We start from the raw sequence: 21436 nt of genomic DNA, 5'->3' as shown, positions 1-21436 counted from the left end.
CAAGACATTTTTTTACAAGTGTCATCGTGGAAGATGGGCGTAAGGTGGAGGGGTTAAGGTGATGTTCTATTAAGAGGGGTCATGGCATAAAAATTCATCCTAGGTTTTGATTGCATCACCATCAAATGCCATATGAGTAGTAGGAGGGAGCGATCAAAACCTAGGATGACTCAAATCTTATCCCTACTACTACTCATATGGAAACGAGCGGCATCAGGAAACTGCCTGGGCCCCTCCCTCGGTCGCCTCGGACTCCGACGCCCTTGCGCCTTCCTTGATCGCCGACGCCCAGGCGCCCTCTGACGAAGCAGGACCGCCGGGTGCGTCTCCTGCAGGGAGCCCGTCCAGGCTGGTTGCAGCGTTCGCCAAGGAAGTTTCCGCGCCCCTCAAAAGTCCGCTAATCAAGGCGCTCCCCCGACGCCGCACGCGCAGGTCTCCTGTCTCAATCCGGCGCAGCGGCCGGATTGCAGCGAAATGTGGTTCGCGTGCTCCGAATGCGACGCTACAGGCCCAGCGCATGCTCGTTGCCAAATGGGAGCCGACGGCCGTGGCCCGAACGCAACCACCGAATGACGTCGTCCTGGCTTTCAAATCGGCGTTCAAAGAGCCGCTGGACTCGGCCAAGAGGGAAGCGCTCAACGAGCTCCTGAAGTTCGACCTCTCTGGGGTCCAGTGTGCGTTCGATGAGGCGTGCTGACTGTTCGTATCTTAGCAGCACCAACAGTATTCCATGACAAACGAAAATATCATGATTTGGACGTTCGCGGCTTGAACGCACGCGCACGCAGAAACTCGGTCAGGGAGTTCGTCTTGTAGGAGCGGGTGTCCATCCTCTGTCTGCAGGAGACCAAGATGGATGTTGTAACGCCGACTTTGGTTAATGAAATGTTAGGCCCCTTGTTTGATTATTGCTTCCTCCCCTCGGTGGGTCTCTCGGGCGGAATCATCCTGGCGTGGCGAACTGATGTCTGGGCCTTTTCGGAGGCCTCGGCTCAGCAGTTCTCGGTCACCGCTAAGGCCACGCTGCTCAATGCCGCGGCGGCGCCGTGGTGGATCACGGTAGTGTATGGCCCGCAGGATGACGATGAAAAGGTTCAGTTTCTAAGTTCCCTGATCCAGGTCCGGGCTTCCTGTCCTGAAGCGTGGCTCCTTTGCGGAGACTTTAACATGATATACAGGGAAGCAGACAAGAGCAACGGCCGCCTCGACCGTCGAGGTATGCGCCGTTTCAGAGCCTTCATCAATCGAGTCGCCATTGACGAGTTGCACTTGGAGGGTCGCCGTTTCACCTGGAGCAACTGGCGGGACAATCCGACTCTTGAACGCCTTGATCGGGTGTTTGCATCTCCTGATTGGATCGCCCAGCACCCGAATCATTTGCTCAAAGCTCTGTCATCAGACTGCTCCGACCACTGCCCGTTGCTGCTGCAAACCAATATCTTGCTGTGGGCCAAAGGACGGTTCAGGTTTGAGTCTTTCTAGACGAAACTGCCAGACTTCCAAGCGGTGGTAGAGGCTGGGTGGTCAGCAGCGCTCTACCACGTCGATCCTTTCCGCGCTCTAGACTTCAAGCTACGTAGCGTTGCTAAAACCCTCAAGTCTTGGAGTGCCCAAAGGATCGGTAGTATTCGTCTGCAGCTCGCGATCGCCCGGGAGGTGATCCTCGGGCTTGATGTCACGGAGGAATCCCGTTTGCTTTCTGATCATGAGAAGATACTTCGGAACGAGCTAAAGTTCAAGTGCTTGGGGCTCACCTCGCTCAACAGGACCATCCTCCGACAACGTTCGAAGCTTCTCTACCTCGCCGAGGGAGATGCAAACACGAGGTTTTTTCACCTGCAAGCCTGTCATCGAAATCGCAAGAACACCATTTCACGGCTCCGAGTAGACAAATCAGTGTTGGTGCAGAACGAAGAATTGGAAGCTGCCCTTCATTCTCACTTCGATTCGCTTCTGGGCCAACCTTTTTAACGCTTGGGGAATATTGGGCTACACCGTCTGGGCTTGCCAACCATCGAGCTAGACCAACTAGAAGTTTTGTTCACTGAGCAGGAAGTCTGGGAAACCATAGCAAGCATGCCGTCGGACAGAGCGCCGGGGCCAGATGGTTTCACTGGGATCTTTTACAAAACGGCGTGGCCGATAATCAAGGCTGACATCATTAGGGCCTTCAACGCGTTCTGGGCTAGGGACTTCAGGAGCCTAAACCTTCTGAACGAGGCCTTCATGATTCTTTTAAGAAAGAAGGATACGTCGGAAGTGATTAAAGATTATCGGCCTATTAGCCTAATTCACAGCTTCTCCAAGTTGGTAGCCAAGTGCCTCGCTAACAGGCTTGCCAAGTTCCTCAACTCTCTGGTAAGCCCAAATCAGAGCACATTCATCCGAGGCCGTTCCATCCACGACAACTTTCGGTCGGTCCAGCTTGCTTGTCGGTATCTGCATTCCGTCAAGCGATCGTCCATTCTTTTAAAGGTTGAGATTGCGAAGGCTTTCGACACGGTGTCCTGGTCCTTTCTGCTGGAAATCCTGGAATTCATGGAGTTCGGTCGCCGTTGGAGAAACTAGATCTCGGCTTTGCTCTCCACGGCAAGCACTAAAATCCTCCTCAATGGGAAACCAGGCTCCAGGATCTGTCATGCCCGCGGCCTGAGACAAGGTGATCCCCTATCGCCTATGTTGTTCGTGCTAGTCATGGAGGTCCTCAATGGCTTAATTCGTTTTGCGGATCAGAATGGTTACCTCAGCCAACTTCCATCAAAGGCAGCAGGTTGTCGGGCTTCCCTGTACGCTGATGATCTGGTTGTCTTCCTTGCCCCGGTTCAAGGGGATGCGGAGGTCATGAAGGAAATGCTACGCATCTTTGGACATGCTTCTGGACTCTTCACCAACATGGAAAAGAGTGTAGCAACTCCAATCCAGTGCTCCACAGAACAACTGCAGCTCTTTGTGTCTCGGTTTGGCTGCCAGATAGCGCACTTCCCTTGCCGCTACCTGGGCGTGCCTCTCTCTGTCCACAAGCTGAGCAGGTCCAAAGAGCTCCCACTCATAAATTCAGTCGCTAACAGAATCCCGGCTTGGAAAGAGAACTTGCTAAACCTTGCTGGGAGAGCAACGCTTACGGCAGTCACTCTCTCGGCCATCCCAACGCACACTGCCATTGCAGTTTGCTTGTCTCCCTGGGCTGTGCAGCAAATTGACAAGAAGCGCCGGGCTTTCCTTTGGTCCGGCACGGACCAAGTCGCAGGGGGGAAATGCAGGGTGGCCTGGACTGTGGCCTGCCGCCCGAAGGATCTTGGAGGTCTTGGGCTAATTGATCTTCGACGTTTCGGGATAGCGCTACAGCTCCGTTGGGAATGGAAGCGCCGAATGCAAGCCTACTTGCCTTGGGTTCCGCTGCCTTCACCGGACAACAAGACGCTAGCCTCCACCTTTCTTGCCGCCACCGACGTTGTACTAGGTGATGGGAACACGGCTATCTTCTGGTTAGACAGATGGCTGCCGGACGGCCGCTCGGTGCAGGAGGTAGCCCCGCACGTCATGGCCAGGGTGCCTCGCCGGTGTCGAGCAACGACAATAGCTGAAGCCATCCACGATCACACTTGGGTCCGTCACATCGCACCACCCTTCAGTGTGCTGATCCTCACCGAATACCTGCAGCTCTGGGACGTCATTCAGCGTGTTCACTTTTCCGACAACTCGCCTGATGTCTTGCGCTGGAAGTGGTCCGCGGACATGTCTTACTCCTCGGCTTCTGCTTACCACTTGCTGTTCGCTGGCGCCATCAGACCCCTGGGAGCAAAGGAGCTATGGAAGGTGGCTGCTCCGCCCAAGGTAAAACACTTCTTCTGGTTGGCGCTACACAAAAGGTGTTGGACGGCGGCAAGACGTCATCGACGTGGTCTGCAACAATCGCCAACCTGTATCCTTTGCGGTGTCGACGCTGAGGAGATCGACCACATTCTGATTGGCTGCTCCTTCAGTCGGAGCGTCTGGCAAAGCGTCTTGGGCCGGCTTCACCTCAGTCATGTTCCGCTGCAGCCCGGAACCTGCTTCTGGTCGTGGTGGTTGGCCGCGTGGAAGCTGGTTCCGAAGGAGCAGAGGAAGGGCTTCGACTCGGTGGTCTTCGTCGTCGGGTGGATCCTCTGGAATGAGCGGAACGCAAGAACTTTTGATTCTAGGTTTTCCAGCCCGTAAGAGACGCTGCTGAGCGTGCTGGAGGAAGCGCGGTTGTGGTTTCGTGCCGGCTACAGGCATTTCCCTCTTTTCGCTCATCCGTCGAACGCTGCTCCCGCTGTTACTCTTTTGTAACCTTTCGTTTGGTGTACTGTGACTCAGGTTGAGGTTAAAGCGGTCTTTAGCAATTACGGGTTTGCCAAAGGCCGTTGTAACCCCAACTCTCCCTTTCTGCTTAATGAATCACGTGTCAAGTTGACACGCTCACGAAAAGATTTGAGTCAAACATTGAAAATATAAATCATTTATAACCTTTAAATTATTGAGTTTATAAATGTAAAAAATATATGAATAATTTTCTTTTGAAAAATACTTTTATAAAAATATACATATATCATTATTTTTAAATATTTTTATAAAAATAAGAGGTCAAATTTGTATTTTCGAGACTATGCCGCTATACTAAATGACTTCTAATGCCAGTCTCAATGCATGTTTCATGAGAGTGTCATGCACATTAAATAGGGTGCCACGTAAGCATAATTGATGACTTGGCACTTGGCAGGGTCATTAAATGAAGGAATTTCATCAGATGAGAGAGGAATTTCATCCCATGAAACTCTTATGTCTCGGTTAACTAGTTTATAGTCTTGGTATCTGTGCCATGAAACTATGCATCGAGACTGTCTAAATCCTATATAGAAAGAGTATATATATAGTTTTTATTAACATTGATCTTTTTAGCAAAACTGAAGTACACTTGTAGTAATTCGTGAATGGCCTTTCGAACAGACAGCACGAACAACGCAGCCACGCAGGCAAGAGGCAAAGGCAACAGCCGCCTGCCGCTCCAAAGCAGCCCGTGATTACGTCAGCGCCCGCGTACTCCTCCCTTCTTCCTCGCCGCCCCGCCCCCTTGTCGTCGCGTCGTCCTGTTGAGGCCTCGGCACGAGGGCACGCGATCCCGTCACCGCTCGCCTCCTTCTCCAAACACTAGCTCCGCTTCCCGTTCCCATCCCGCTGTAACGCCGCAAGATCGGGAGGGGGACGAGGAGAGGTCGGCCGGGAGGAGATGCACCGAGACCGAGGCGTCTCGGCGGCGGCGGTCCCCGGTGACCGGAAGCGGATCGGCGAGCCGATGGACAGATCGTCTCCGTCCACGTCATGGGGGTTTTCCGGAGGCCGCGAGAAGGAGCGGATCGGCGGGGGCAAGCAGCCGGAGATGTCTCGCTCCGGCGGCGGATCCACCGCCATCTCCAAGAGCATGCTCTTTGACGGTGAGCGCTGCTTGCCACTATGCTTTCATTATTTTGTGGGTTGCTTTATTTGCTCTATTAGTAAATTTTTGAGGCCTGCTGGAGGTGGATTTGTATGCGGTTAAAGAATTGTCAGTAGAAACGTAAATAATGACACGAACAATTGTTAGATCACTCATACATTGCTTACCAGCTGATGGGTGCTTCCTTTTTTTTTCACGATTTCTGTGTAATGCTGTTCAGTCATATATGCTTAACTTTCTTAGTTTGTTTGACTGTTTTTTTGTGTGGATCTTGTATGCATATGAGGAAGTTCTAGGTGGGCACAGGAAATAACTAGGTACTTCTACAAAGTTACCCAAATGTTGCCATTGTTAGTAACATAACACAACTTATGTAATGCATGGTTGTTGTAAAAACGTGATAACTGTGGTGGCATGTTTAAGGAGGTTTGGTGCTCATTTGGTGTGACATTTTGTCAGTTGTCTTTCTTTGCTTGTTAGGTCAATTTATGCATACTTTTTATGCACCTTTTTGGTGATCAGGGTCATTCAGCAGGATCACTTATATATGTGGTTGCTTGTAGTTGTAGCTATGACTTGAGACAAATGCATATTGAGCCCAAAGCGTTGCGGAGACAATGCTGAAATGCTAGAGGACAGACTAGTTCAACCAAAAGGAGAAAAGAGGCCTAGGCAAAGCTCTAGTGTTGTGTGTTGAAACAACATCTGACTCAAATTGGCCAAACAGACTGAATACGAAAAATTCCAAAATTCAAACTGCAAATTAAATGAATTGATTGCAAACTTCTTAAACTAGTTTGGTACTTGCTTGCTTACAGATCTCCCAGTAACCGTTGTATGATCAGTGGAAATTTAGTGCCTACTATTCTGCAATGAACAACAATTCTTGTCAACCTTTTACAGTTGAAATATACTTTTCTGTTTTGAATAAGGAACATCGCCTCACCAGAACAATTCAGCAATTTAAGTTTTTGTCTGGTTAGTTGAATCAGACGACCAGATTTCACAACCATGTATTTTGGTTCATGTCTTATAGATGTGCATGGTCAATTACGGGGATATTTATCCATATATTCCATGTGTTGGGTTCAAGCGTTATCTCCATACATTCCATGTGCTGGGTTAAAGCGTTACGTATTGCTTAATGCTAGTGATGGTATGCTCTGCAACATGTTTTATTTATCTACTTTAGCTAAAGGTGTTGTAGTTCATGTTCTAGTGGTTCTTGATATTTCTTTGTCAATCATAATTTGTGTGCTGATCGCTTTACAGCAGAATCAGAAACCGACAGCGAAGAATCAGATGTGAGTGGTTCTGATGGGGAAGATACTTCGTGGATTTCATGGTTCTGTAGTTTAAGGGGTAATGAGTTTTTCTGTGAGGTTGATGACGAGTACATACAAGATGATTTCAACCTGTGTGGGCTAAGCAACCAAGTTCCATATTACGACTATGCGCTTGATCTGATATTAGATGTTGAATCTTCCCATGGTATGCCCCTCCTCTTTTTAACATTCAATTTAGATAGAACATGGTTGGAGGGCTCATACTGTTTTTTCACCAGCTGTAACCAGTCTCAGATTTGCTAGCTTTATTATATTTGATAAAGTGGCATGAAGTTGTGCAAGATGCTGGAACATACTGTTAGGGATTGGAGACCAGATTGTTCTTTTAAATGAACCAATATATTTCATGCAAACTCTTCTGCAATCCTTGGACCCACTACAAGGAATTAAGGAACAGGACACTCTTATTAATATTTGGTAACAATTTACGTTCCTAGTTGTCTTGTTTTCAGTTAGGGTATATTTAGTTTCACACCCCGACTGAGTGGATGAAATAAGATGTAGATAATTGAAACTGTAATATGGTGTCATATAGTCACAAACACTGTATGTCCCTGCATCTGCATGACATTTGACCATAAATTCTAGGTGCATATGTAACAACACTTGTGTAGAGGAGTAGCTGAACCACAGAAGCAGCACTAATAGCAAGCCCCTAACACTTGCGTAAAGCATTATAATGTCTTCTATTTTTTTTTTGCACGATAGAAAAAATGTTAGAATGAAACTTATCAACTTTTTTGTTGCGATTTATCAATTTAGAATTAAGAGGTAGTTTGGTTTGATGAATGGAGTGGTCCATTGTCTTCTCACTTTTTTTTTGTGGAATGGACTGGGCTGATCTGTCACCGCCTCATCCCTTGCAACCTACTCCATCCGTTCCAAATTATAAGATGTTTGGCTTTCTAGATACATTGCTTTTGCTATGTATCTAGATGTAGTGTATATCTAAGTGCATAGCAGAAACTACGTATCTAAAAAGGCCAAAACGTCTTAAAATTTGGAATGGAGGGAGTAGTAATGGTTAGTCAAGTAAAATCTACTGCTGGGCCTCAAATTTGTTCATGAACTTGCAGATTGCAAAAACCCATCCTAAACTTACTAATAAGTGTTCCATGAACTTATATATTGCATATTCACATCCCTAAATAAGCAGTGCCATCTATGTCTGAATCCCATACAAGATGCTAAAACATAAATAATGTGGCATGCCACTGTGATACAGAAGTGTGTGCTTCTTCCCTCTTAATGAAAAACAGGCCAAGATGGGCTTGTTCGTGAAAAAAGTGTGTGCTTCATTCACATGCCTGATCTGCTCCGAGAGGGAGGGGATCCATTTCCATCCCTCACTGGTCACCATGAGTGCGTGGACCCATATTCTTCTCGACATCTACTATGGTAGTACCTAACCATGCCATATCACCACTGACCAACAAGCAAACCCCTTGGTGGAGTTCACCTTTGCCCACAGGACCTCTGATCTCCCTAAGCCACGGTGATGGCTGCTGGGCAGCCACTTTCATATCACTGTTGGAGCTAACTAGGCATGTGTTGGAGCACACGTTTCATATCACTGTCGATGGAGTTCACCTTTGCCTACAGGACCTCTGATCTCGTTGATGTGTGATGGACCCCGTTGGAGCTTACTAGGCATGTGATGGAGCTCACGTTTCATATCACTGTGGTCGGCGTGGCATGGTATGCCTCAGCGTCTCTAAGGGGATTTAGACCTAGATGACATTGTTTAGTAAGTTTAGGTATAGGTATATATGCTTATGCAATCTGCAAGTTCATGGACCTGATGGTTTACGGGGCAAGTTTTGAGGACCACCAGTGGATTTTACTCTAATTAGTATAAGCACTAAGGATGGAGTCGCACCACCAGTCAAGTGTAAGAGCATCTCCAAGAGACTCTCTGTCAAGGGCGGTATGCGGCAGGGATGCCGGACCTCGACTGCGGAGCTCGTACTCGCGCTCCGTGGTAAATACGACGGGGTTATACCCCCACGTCGCTCTCACTCGCCGGGTTTTGCCCCCAGGCTCGTGGCTTAGAGAAGGGACAGGAGATTAGATGGAATGATTCTTTCTTCATTCTCCCAATGTGCGGTTACAGAGATATATGGCCTCAGGCCCAACCACTCTTCCTAAACTTAAGGACAGCCAATGGAAAGTAACAAAAAGGAAACAACCAATTACTCTTTCCCTTCTAATCCTAGCCACTTGACGTGGACACCTGCTGACTCAGGCGTGCTGCCCGCTCAGCCGCGCGGCGCACATCGCGTGCCCTGCGACGCCGCGTGTACGTTCGCCCGTACATTACACTCTATATTCTTCCTAAATGCTAGGAATAGAGATTTTGATGAAAAATTACCCTCCAACAGCTTGGTCATCCAAATATAGCCATTGTCTATTCCGGATTTTTTGCTAGCCAAATATAGAAGACAAGAATGACTCTCTAGAGTGCGCATGAGATTAAAACTTTTGGAGAGTGAAAAGATATAGAAAGTGATTTTTATGCAAATGACTCTCCAAATGATGATTTAGGGAGTGAGATTTAGAAAGGCTCTTGGAGATGCTCTAAGCTAGGATGAGGTGGTTCCTCAAACCAAGCACCCCCAACTGTCAGCTAGGATATTGGAATAGTGTGTCTATAGTCTGCACTATATTGCTAAAAGGAAGCTAAATTATTGTATCAACACCTTTTCCAATAAGGCTTGTACAATTACACAGGTGATATGTTCACAGAAGAGCAAAATGAACTCATTGAATCAGCTGCTGAGATGCTCTATGGATTGATTCATGTTCGGTATATTATTACAAGTAAAGGGTTGTCGGCAATGGTAAACTTTCTCAAATTGTTTCTGATGGATATATTATTTTTTTATGAATTTGTATATTATAACATTTGATGTTTGTGCAGCTGGATAAGTACAAGAACGTTGATTTCGGTAGATGCCCTCGAGTGAATTGCAGCGGCCAACCATGTCTTCCTGTTGGGCAATCAGATGTTCCTCGTTCGAGTATGGTGAAGATTTACTGCCCTAGATGTGAAGACATCTACACTCCAAGATCCAAACATCTAAGCAGTATCCTTTCATTTCTGTTTAAGTTTGCTGTCATACTCTATTAGTTGCTGAAAATATTTACCATCATGTGATCTCTATGTCAATAGATAATTGACTTAGCAAGCTGCTGACATGCTCCGAGCTTAGGGCTGTGCAATTACACTTCATTTACTCGTGGCTTCCACTTTGCAGCACTTGGCTAGATGCCTAGAATGTTTTCTTTTATAGGATACCCAAACTGATAGCCTGCAATACTATTCACTTCATTAAAGCAAATATTGTTGGGTCCATGTGCAATTTTTTAGGAAAGAACATACATTCAAGATTCCACATTGCTCTGAGCCTCTGGCATGCTAAACTTACTCTTGTTAGTCAATGTTTTACTTGTACATCAATCTAATTCATCCCAAAAACTTTTACTATGGTTCAGAACACTGTATAACATGGATGCAAAAGTTGTGAACAATCGAAATGGCATATATATTTTTTTGAGGGAAATATGAAATGCCATAATACATTGTAAGAATTGTGTTTGAGCTGACAGGAAAAAAAATGTTTGTTTTTCTTCTGTAGCGTTGTAAGAATTGTGATTCATGCTTTGGAACATAGGCCATTGTGCCCCTACCCTTGACTTGTCATGTAGACATCGACATCGACGGGACTTACTTTGGGACAACATTCCCCCACTTGTTCCTGATGACATACCCGCATGTGAAGCCCCAGAAGCCGTTGCAGCAATACGTTCCCAGGGTATTTGGGTTCAAAATTCATAAGCCATGACAAATTTGAAGGTTGAACGTGTAAAAGGTTCATCTGCGTTCGATAGCTCTTTGTGATCTGCTGGTTTATGTGTGTCCATGATCCCTGCAGTGTTCACACGACACGTCATCGGAATACACCTGACCCCCGGCTGACCTCCCTAGTCTGGTTGCCTGATATTCTGATTTGATGCTTGTGGTTTGTTTAGCCTAGTCAATTATTCCATATTTTTTCACGATCTTATGTACCGTGGTTCTAATGGTTTAATATATGTGTTTTTTTTTTCAAAAAACCATCCATATTTTTTGAAAAAGAAAAGTTACTGTATTTTAATTTCAAAGTTAAAAAGGGCAACGCGTGTGATGTCGTTGCCGCCTGTTCTATTATTCTACCGCTGCTGTGATAGTTGCATCAATAACTATACACGGCTCATATTTCTTTGCTCTGATTGTCATCGTGCGCCTTTCTTACTTAAGATTGTCAAATATGATGATGGCATGCTATTCAATCTGTCTATAAGACTGTATAAGGGTGCAATTTTTTTTGAAGCCCATCTTCAAAGTGGCATTGTGAAACTATGTGCGGATAAGGTAGCCTCCCTTTTTCAGTTTTGTTTTTTTTTTCTATGAAAATGGACCGATTCCTGTGATTTTTTTACACCTGTATTCTAAAAGGACCCTCAGATGTTTTTTTCCCAGTGGGCCGAGTCGATCAAGACATCATCTTCGAAGCAGACACCAGAGGTATCAGACATGGGAGAAAGCAACACACAACACCAACGGCACAAATCATCAATGAAGCACGAAACCAAACATGAGGCAGATTTTAAAGACAGCCAACAGACTTGGCAGGAAATTCAACAAGTTCTGCAACAGTAGTGGTAAAACAAGGAAAACAAAAGACCAGCAAAATCTCATCTAACCTTACCTTTCTTTTCTAAGGTTAGGATCCCAACAACCTACCAAAAGCAACACTAGGAAATTTTAAAAAAAAGCAACACTAGGCATCCTGCTTCCTACCCTGAATCCCTGATCAGGCGTCAGACGCACACCCCGGGCCGCTGCAGGTTGGATTTTGCGCGGATTTCGTCCACTGCGTTGTCGCCCCTCTCCACTCTGATGGACTCCAGCATGCTCCCCAGAACCTCGGATGAAAGGCTGTCGTCCAGGGCATGATGTCCTGCTGGTTCTTCCCTGCCATCCCTCTCCTGCAGCAGCCCTCCTACCTCCGTCAGTGAGATCCCGTCTTCCAGTATGACTCTGGCAAATATTTGGCCCAGGAACTTGGTTGCTTTCGGCGCATCGGTCACTGCATCCTCCAAGGTAGATAGAACATGTTGGAATCTGGCAAAAAAAGGCAGATGGTCAATGGAGGCTTTGAAACAATTACAAACCACCTATACGATGAACTTCGGTTATATGCAAATGAACCATACCCCTGGAGTAGCTGCCTCTGGCTCAGCAAATGCTCTTGAGCTGTGCACAAGTACACCAAAAGCTTGGCCAAGAGTTCCCTTTCCAGGTCTTTTCTTTCAAACGAGTCAGTGATCCAAAGGGACACAAGGGAAGGATAGAAGCTGGGAGCATTCAGTTCTTTCATGCACAGAGCGACCTCCTTCTCATCCTTAGCACTGGGAGCACCAAATATTATGTCAGTGTAACACTAAAAGTATGGCAACCTGCAACTAATAAGTAGGAGGTTTTATGTTTGCCCCCCTCTGTTAATCAGTTTCCCAGAAATATCAAACATGCATAACTCTTTAGTCATAGTCTGTTTGAGTTATGGTATACACAAATTCGTTCTGAGGAGCAAAAATTATGCTTGTATATGAACATATGCTATAAAAGAAGGCTACCTATGAATGGAAAGAATCACAAACAAAGATAACACAAAAGGCAGACCTTTTCTTTCTTATAAAATCATAGTAGCAGATTAGATTTTTTACCAAATTAAAGATGTAGCTATCAAAGGATTAATATAAACAAAACATTCTGGACACCATACAATGTGAGTTCATAGTTTTCTTTTCCTAAAATGGGCCCATAACTACATGGGATTCACTTGTACCATCTGTGGACTAAAAAAAAATGTAAAGTCCATTTTGCACCCTTCAACAATCGTTGGAGTTTGATTTTCAACCTTTGATTTCAAAACCAGAAAATGTACACCCTTGAACTACGGTGTCACTGCTTTCACCCCATAATCCTATCTCTTTTGGTTTCACTGTTACTTGGCTTATTTGTTTCATGACCATGCTGATTGGCCTGTTGAATCATCCTAAAATAAGTCCATGTGGTAAAGCCACTGCAACGCATGTGCCATGTTGGATGAAAACATCCTTCCCGCCAGTGTAAGCTGTCTAGTACTCCATCCATTTCAAATTATAGTTCATTTTAGTTTTGTCCTAAGTCAAACATCTCTCGTTTTGAAAACATATATCAACATCTACAAGTTCAAATAAATGCACCGTCAAGTCATATTTCACGGATAATTTAATAATACTAATCCGATGCTATAGATGTTGATGCATTTTTCTGTAAACTTGGTCAAAACTAGAGAGATTTGACTTAGGGCAAAACTAAAGTGAACTATCATTTGGAATGGAGGAAAATAAATTTGGAGGCTACAAATTGGAATTGCACGACAATTGAAGGGCTTAAAATGGATTTTATACCCTACAAAATAGCCAATTAATCAAATTTGATATATTAGGGAAATACTTTTAAATAAAACATCCTAAAGTGCTAATAATAGACACCTATCTCTCAGCATATATTTTGTAATAAATGAGAAACACACACAAATATAGCATTTGCAGAATATCAAATAAAGCATGACAGGTGGGAACTTACCTGTAAAATTCCTTTATGGTTAGTATAGATTTCTCTTGAAGAACCTCTTCAGGGAATGTCTGCGCTTCAGCACACATCTCCTTTCTGACTGTGGAGGATGTATGCGTTTGACCTATAGTTGACGGTACTGGTGAAGAAAGATCCGCCATTCCCCAGGATGTATTGCTGGTTCTGAAGCTTGTTGGATTACTTGTCACTCCTGTAAATGAACTGTCTCTTGAGTTTTCTGATGTCTGACCATGATGACTATTCAAAGGAACTTCCGGCAAAATGTCATTTGAAACTGGTTGCTTCCCACAAAGTGACATTCCTCTTCCTAAGTCACCTTGAGGACCAAGGCGAATGGATTTATCAGCACGCCTTTGATGGAGTGGAACAGGCAAGACTCTATTTGAAGGTTGATATCTAGCATCTAGATTAACATTCTGGGATCCATATGTACGAACTTGAGTAGATCCACGAGAAGCCAAGGCAGAAGATCCACGTGTGCTATCTGGAGGCCCTGGTCTTAACCCAGAGCTAATGCAAGTAGCAGATGAGTTGTAATTAGGAGAAGAGCCAAACCTAGTTGATTGGCCAAACTTCTGTTTTACTGCGTCCCTGCGGACCTCCTCTATCTTTTTTGGCCCTTCTACTTTCCTTCTCTGCCTCCACTTGTTTTTTCTAAGGTCAATCACATCTTCCAGCATAAATCTTATACGGGATGATAACTTCACATTTTCTGACAGCTTCTGTATAAGGTCAAAATAAAAATCCATATGTACCTTTGCCCTGGGATGATCTATCATCTCCCCGATTGTGCTCATCAATTTGCACAGAGCCTCTAGATCTTCCTCATCTGGGTTTTGATACTCACCTAGCAGTTTATTTATGCATTCATGCATTATTCTCTCGGTCAGCATTTTCTTTTTGTACAACTCCCCAATTAATCGAATATTTCCTAGCATGCGTCTCCGTGCTCGAATCCGTTTCTCCTCTCTCTCGCCTTCAGATTGTTTCGCTCCACCCTCTTCTTCTGCTTTATCTGCTTCAGCCTGCTCCCTTTCACCTCTTTCAAATTCTTCTTGGCATTTATTTAAAAGTAGTCGTTTGAATGTGATTTTCTCATCATCTTTGACAAAGTTTGGTAGGTCACCAGCTAACCGGAAACAGAAACTAGCATACATCTCACAAAAAGTGGGTTCCATCAAAGCTTTGTCAAATATCTGAGATATGACACCAGTAAGTGTGACCACGTTATCAATATTCAACTCCTTAACCTGCGCAAAAAGTTTTTCGAAGTTTTGGGGGGTTAACTTATTCAGAATAGCTTTCAGCTGCCTTTGTTTTGACCCTTCCTCATCAGACACCTTACCTATTTCATATTTTTTCTCAGCTTTGTGCATAACTGGCATAGATACTTGAGAAGGTGATGAAATACCCTGAGCATTAGTTCTATGTTGCCACCTCTCATCAACAGAGCCACGAGACATGCTGCGCTGAGATACTACTTCTTTCATAGCTCTGGAGAGCATCTCACCACTATATTGACTGAATGGCTGGCTTTGTGATATACTTCTTACAGATCCGTTCCCAACATGCTGTACTGCATCCCAATTAGAGAAGGCAGGTTGATGAACATTGTCAGAAAGCTGGTTACGTCCAGAAACAGGAGAACCAAACTGTTTTCTCCACTTATCATCATCGAATTTACCAGCCACATGACGGTTAGCTCGGGAACCTCGATCTTTTATCCTTGCATGGTTTGGATTAAGTTGAGTATTGTCTATAAATGGAGCACCAACATGTACACTCATTACTGCTTCGGAAATATCCAATCCAATCATGAAACCTGCAGGAAGCTCGATGCAGCTTTGTGCAAATGTTAAAAGAAAATCCCGGGAATACTTTTTATGTTCAAACTCAGATTTATCTTTGTTTACTTCTGCTCCACTTTTAGAATGGGTACCCCCAAGCACTTTCAACTTTTCAGCAGAGTTTTCAGCTGTATCTTCCCAGCTGAACAAGTCACTTCTGTTCTGGCAATCATTCCCACCAGTTGAATTGTCCTTTTCAGCATCCCATGTACAATTCAGTGAACACTGAACATCCTCTGAAGTAACAAAACTCTCGACATTCTCATTGAGAGAACTGGGTGCACTATCAAGATCATAATACTTCTGTCCACTGCCCTTAGGAAGTGTCTCCTTTCGTTTTTTTCTTCGTCCATTGATACTTTTGGCCTTAGTTGACTCCAAAACAACTTTTTTTGTTTGCACCACTGAAGCAGCAGTCGTGGAGCAAGGATTAGATATTTCTGAATCAATCCTCTCTTGTTCCGTTTTCCTCTGGGAGATAGCTGAAGTAGAAATAGGGGCTGCATTCTTGACATCCCTTGCAGAGTCTACTCTACTGTTATTCTGCTTGTTCTCTGATTGAGACGTTATGATTTCTGCATCCGATGAAGGTTGCTGACTGTCATTTGATGTTTGGATACCACCAATGTATATGGAAGGATGCAAATCAACTGACTGGTGACATGCATGAAATCTTCCAGATTTAGCAACACTAGTGTCATCCTCCAACCCAAAGGCAGTACCTGGCGCGGTCACATCTACTTGCTCTGTCTTTGACTCTGAGCACATTCCTTTTTCGTCTGGAACATGTTCTTCTATCATGAAGTCATGGTTTTGCAATGGAACTAAATCATTAAGTTCAGAAGAAAACTTTTCTTGGAAGGGAACTGGATTCACCTTTGCCTTTCCAAGACCTTCTGGGGATGTATTAGACCCCGCAAACTTTGGTGACACCATTTCTTGTGCATAAATTAATGGAGGCTTCCCCAAAATGCTATTGCCATGATATTTGTAGTTCCTGTTAGTCGGTGACGTCCCATCAATTTTGGAAACTAATGAAGTTGCAGTCAAAATGACACTAGCAGTTCTGCCAGAAGCCTCAGTATGCGATGACTCGAGTTTTGCATGGGATGAAAAAGTTGTTGGAACCACTAACGATTCTTCCACCTCAATAGGTTTTGCTTTTACTGAAGATTTACAACATGCAGTAGATTCCAAAGGCAGGTTACTGGTCAAGATAGTTTGAGGGCCTACAGCTGGTGTGGCATGATCAGCTGAAGCTGGTCGAGTCTGTGCCTGCTGGGTTGAAACTGCCTGAGATATTAAATTACAACTTATATCACAAGTTGCAACAGAATCCTTGTTACTTCCTTCATAAACTAAATCTACAGGTTCAGGAGACATTTCTGGCCCAATTTTGCGATAATTTTGCTGATTTGATATGGTAGATTCACTATTCTTTTCAGCAGGGAGTGTAATAGGCGGCTTTAGCTCAACATGAACTGGAGCAGGTAAGCTTGATGGAAGCATCCCTTTGAAATTTGAGATTTCGGAAGCAGTATGCAAATTTGTCAATGGCCTGGAAGTAGCATCAAGCCAAGATGTCGGCATAGGAGGTCTGATGGAAGTAATTGGCTGGTTGCTATTAGTGGAATCAAAACCATGCATCGGGGGTTGAATTTTGGAGGAAATTTGCCTACTTGCAAGAGGGACAGCAGTGGAGTTGGGAAGATAGATAGGTGCTGAATTGTACGTGCCTGGTCTAGGATAATACACTTTCTGAAGTGGAGAAAATGTTTGAACAGAGTGAGGTAGCTGGTTTATATTGTTTAAAGGTATCTGCCCAGAAGCAGGAACACCTATAAAGGAATGCCCACGTCTATCCAGCATCAGTTCTTCATGTGTCTCTGGATGTGTTATCTTGATAGTTCTCTTCTGTTCATCACTGCTTCTAGGATGCTGCTGAGATAACTCTTGCGCAATTCTCATGTTGCCAAACTGAGGAAGGTGGCAGTTAGCTGGAGGAGCACATCCAAAGCCTTGTCCGTGGTGAATGAAGGATTGCTGATGGAATGCACGAGGCTGAGCACCATGAACAAACATCGGTTGTATGTGAGGTGAATTACCCAGAGGGACAGCCATCTTCACAGGCAAGGAGCCGGATACGGAGCCAATAGACTGCATTTGAAAACCTGGCCCCCTGAATTCAATGGGCACTTGAGGTTGTTTCTGCTGGAAAGCCACAGGCATTGATCTCCCTGGTACTGGAAGCATAAATTGGGGTGGTGCCATGTTGGGAGTATAGGAAGCTGGAATTTGCACGCTTATCTTGGGCTTGGTGGCAGGATATTTGTATGCAGTGTCAGTCTGATTAGCACTGACAGTGTTTTTTGTTTCTTCTTGATTTTGACACTGCTGTTGAGTTGGGGAAGACATAGTTCTGAGCAACACCTTGCATGAATCTGTGCACACCTGTAGACCATTTAATATAAATCAATTAATTTAGAGAAGGTTGTAAACGTAAAGCAACTTAGCGAGTTTGACTGAGGTACTAACTTTGCTAGTTGGAGGAACAGAATTGAGCATTGTCTGCGTTTCATGCAATTCAGGAACATGAACATTCTTATATTTGCCAATTAAGTCAGTTTCTCCACCAATAACCAAATCATCTCTTGCTTCCTGCTTTTGCAGCTCTTGTATAGGAGATGAGGAAACTGTATTAGGGTTGTAGTGTAATCCATGGCAGGCCTGAAATTGTCACGTATATATAGGTAAGTGCAAAATAGAAGCACAAAGTTAATGCAAAGCAAGATATATGGTATCTCAATTCACTTGCAAACTAGAGAAGCATGATGATCCAAATTAAGATGCAGTCATATTACTAAATGGCTCCGCAAAAATGTATTATAAATCATGAGAAATGAGCAGACCTTTTCATGTTTGTTCCCATTCAGATCAGGAGGGCCTGAGGATGTGCAGGAAGTAGTTTCCTGCGAGAAGATCCGCATGAAGTATTAGCAGGTAGCAAACTGAAAAGCCAACAGAAAATAGTTGAACAAGGAACATATACCTGCTTGTTAATAACTCCTGGGCTAAAAGTTCCGAACTGAAGAGTAAATGGAGGGGATGAATATCCTGGGGACCAACATCATCAGGATTCAGAAGGTAATCTTATCCGATATTACAATCACAATCAATTCAAAATATAATTAGAGGACTTGTTGCTGCTATCATGTTAAGCTCAAAATTCTTGCAAAGCAGAACCTTTTGTCTGTAGTGTTGGGGTTGGGGAATCTGCTGCCCAGGTTCCTTCAGCAGAGACTGAGCTCAAAACATCACTCTGAGCAGGCACATTGGAAGGTTTCACATTATCCAGTGATCCGAAAGTCTCTAAGAAAGAGAGATAATCAGACAGTTTCGCTAAGAAGAAAGCTTAGCGAGATGGTTCATCATGTGATATATATTAGCTAAAGGGTTATATAGGAAAAAACAATAGAATTCCATGTGGCAACACTACATAATGGCACGATCTACATCCACACTCTTCTGTGCACTCAAGCATGCAAGTACGCTCAAAGAAAATGAAAGTGATGTCTACAGAAGTTCACACAGCACAGACATTTGCACCTTGGTTCACTGGTCCCTTGTGCTCAGCAGCGGCAGCACTCCCACAAGGAGGACAGCAGCCAGTGGCATTCCCCTGGGTTGGCGCACCCGCTGGCGACCTCGGCCTGTACTGCTGCTGCACGCTCCCGGGCCTCCCGCTGCAAATAGACGCAATCGACGGCACACCAAAAAAAATAAAAATGTAAACATCATAATAATCAATATACTCGTCAATAAACAGTAAACACGTGTCTCACCTCCGGTAGGGCGGCGATCGCGGCCGCGCAGCCGGAGCGGTGCTTCCACGGCCGCCGGAGACGACCCAATGCGTGCTACTGCCGCTTCCGCGGCCGGGCCTTCGCGCGGTGGTGGCGTGGTCGTTCAATCGATCCGACCTAAACTGGTTCCTGTACATATATTCCCCGCTTCAATTCGATCTCTGCAACACCCAAAAAGAAAAAAAATGTTTGAAGCTCGCACCCACAATGAGTTTGGATCAAAAATTAGGTTAGGCCTTGTTTAGTTCCTGAAAAATTTTGTAAAATTTTTTAGATTCCCCGTCACATCGAATCTTTAGACGCATGCATGAAATATTAAATATAAATAAAAATAAAAATTAATTGCACAGTTTGGTCGAAATTGACGAGACGAATCTTTTAATCCTAGTTAGTCCATGATTGGACAATATTTGTCAAATACAAACGAAAGTGCTACAGTGTCAATTTCTCAAAATTTTTTAGAACTAAACAAGGCCTTAATATTTGTAGAATGCAACTAAGATTAATAACCAAATTGCAGGAAACATGCAAGTTCCAGGAGGAGACAAGGCCAATAAATGAGTGAAAAAAAGTGCGATACAATCTGGAGGGGAACGAGCGCGGAGAAAAAAAAAAGAAAATCCCCAGAGAGAGTCGTACATGATCAGGCGACAAGCAACGATAGGAAGCACGGTCGGGTTTTAGGGTTAGTGCCGGTGCGGTGCGGCGGAGGTGGAATGAAATTGGCCGCGGAGCGAGCGAGTTAGCGAGGCGGAGCGACGAGGGCGAGAAGGCCGGGGGAAATTTGGAGGGAACTGAAGGGTGTTGGTGGGGTGGGGTGGGGTGGGGAGGCGAGACAAGTGGAAGGCCGGGACGCGTGTGCTTCGGGTTAACCACCTGTGCCAGGATTAGCAATGGAGAGATTAGTGGATGTGGGTTTAAGCGCAAACCGCTCTCTGGAACATGCTATCAGCTACTACTGTTAGTAAAGTAAGGTGCTACCACTACATCGGATCTGAGTCTTACTGATTCCACATGTTATTTGGCACGTCACTCCATATTTGCTCCCCGGCCAGATGCAGTTTTGGAGCATGCTCAACATGTTTTTTTTAAGTAAAAATAAAAGGTTATTAACCTGCTTTTATGAAAGCCATCGGTTCAGACATTAGCTAATCCACATACTGTGCCAGGATTAGTCTTCGGTTCAGACATTAGCCAAAAACACAACGCTAAGGGCGTCCTCAATGAGGACGAGCAAATCAAAGAAGTGCGTGGACGTACGTATACAAGTTGTGAGAGAGAAATTTTCGGTAAACGTGCAAGACTAGCTATTTCTATGATGCTAACGTGCTGCCATCGTTTTCGGCCAATAGAAATTTAGAAAGGCTGGCGATTTCATCCCGTTGAGGACGCTCTAAGTGCTGGGTTCCAGCCTTACAATGCGGTATGCAATAGTTACAAGGAGCAGGCTACAACGAAATTTCAGTGACAGCTGTAGCCAAAATAGCTCGGTGAGAAGTTTCCAAGATATTACATTTCTGCATAAATAAAAGATACTAGAGTATGTCAACATACAGAATGTCATCTCATCATATTTGAGACTTCGGCCAGCTGATAATGAAAGGCAAGCAAGTCATAAAAAAAAACAGCTGGATACTTTGGGAAAGTCTTATTGATAGAAATCTTGTTGCGGCACCTCCACAATAATACTAGCAAGCAATACAATACGTTTAGGTAATTTCAACAAAACTCACATCTCTGCCAGGTCTATAGATTATTCTGTATGACCTCTCGGCCATATTCTTCATTCACTTTGTTATCATCATTCAAACTCTAGGTACGTCTCCGTTGACGGCGTTGAGTACCAGCTTGTATCTAGAGGTAAAGCATTGATTCGAACTAAATTAGAGAAATAAAATGATTGAAAGAAGAAAAAAAGGCAAATAACAAGGAATAAAGCACGTTGACAAGCAGTAGGCCAGTAGAGCAGTAGATTCATCATCTATCAGCATTTATCCCCACAAACAAACCATGACGATTGTGTGGAGGCTCTAACGCACACTATTGGCTTCTTGTTTTACCTGCTTATTGGACCCAGTTTGCATGTTGTTCGACCTATTAGCCTGCTGCTATTGAGCTTGTGGGTGCATGTACTTGAGCTCAGGGGTGTGCATCACCAAAAAAATTTATGATAGTTAGCTCTAAAACTTTCACTACCATGTAGGTAGCTTCGTCCTTGCATTTTAGGATGGAGAGAGAGT

General features: G+C 44.5%; 2 protein-coding genes across 3 annotated transcripts; one reads left to right on the top strand and one right to left on the bottom strand.

Moving 5' to 3' along the window:
• LOC110436372 (casein kinase II subunit beta-1-like) lies at window positions 4980-11609 on the top strand. 2 transcript variants are annotated; one of them, XM_021463346.1, is made up of 5 exons: window positions 4980-5453; window positions 6731-6946; window positions 9532-9641; window positions 9722-9887; window positions 10510-11609. In XM_021463346.1, the coding sequence occupies exons 1-5, from the start codon at window positions 5249-5251 to the stop codon at window positions 10644-10646; spliced, it is 834 nt and encodes a 277-aa protein (XP_021319021.1). In that variant the 5' UTR covers window positions 4980-5248; the 3' UTR covers window positions 10647-11609. The 2 variants fall into 2 exon arrangements, with proteins under 2 accessions (XP_021319021.1, XP_021319020.1); XM_021463345.1 differs by having other exon boundaries at window positions 4983-5453; window positions 6728-6946.
• LOC8055930 (eukaryotic translation initiation factor 4G) lies at window positions 11665-19990 on the bottom strand. Its single transcript, XM_002446829.2, has 10 exons — window positions 19836-19990; window positions 19176-19357; window positions 18940-19076; window positions 18577-18702; window positions 18383-18447; window positions 18243-18302; window positions 17869-18060; window positions 13478-17784; window positions 12061-12255; window positions 11665-11968 (listed from the first exon to the last, which is right to left on the bottom strand). The coding sequence occupies exons 2-10, from the start codon at window positions 19331-19333 to the stop codon at window positions 11665-11667; spliced, it is 5544 nt and encodes a 1847-aa protein (XP_002446874.2). The 5' UTR covers window positions 19334-19357; window positions 19836-19990.

Source organism: Sorghum bicolor, chromosome 6 (genome assembly GCF_000003195.3).
Source record: "Sorghum bicolor cultivar BTx623 chromosome 6, Sorghum_bicolor_NCBIv3, whole genome shotgun sequence".
In the NCBI taxonomy this organism is placed as follows: domain Eukaryota; kingdom Viridiplantae; phylum Streptophyta; class Magnoliopsida; order Poales; family Poaceae; genus Sorghum; species Sorghum bicolor.
Note: the sequence above shows the minus strand (reverse complement) of the source record. Positions and strands in the feature narration are given on the sequence as shown.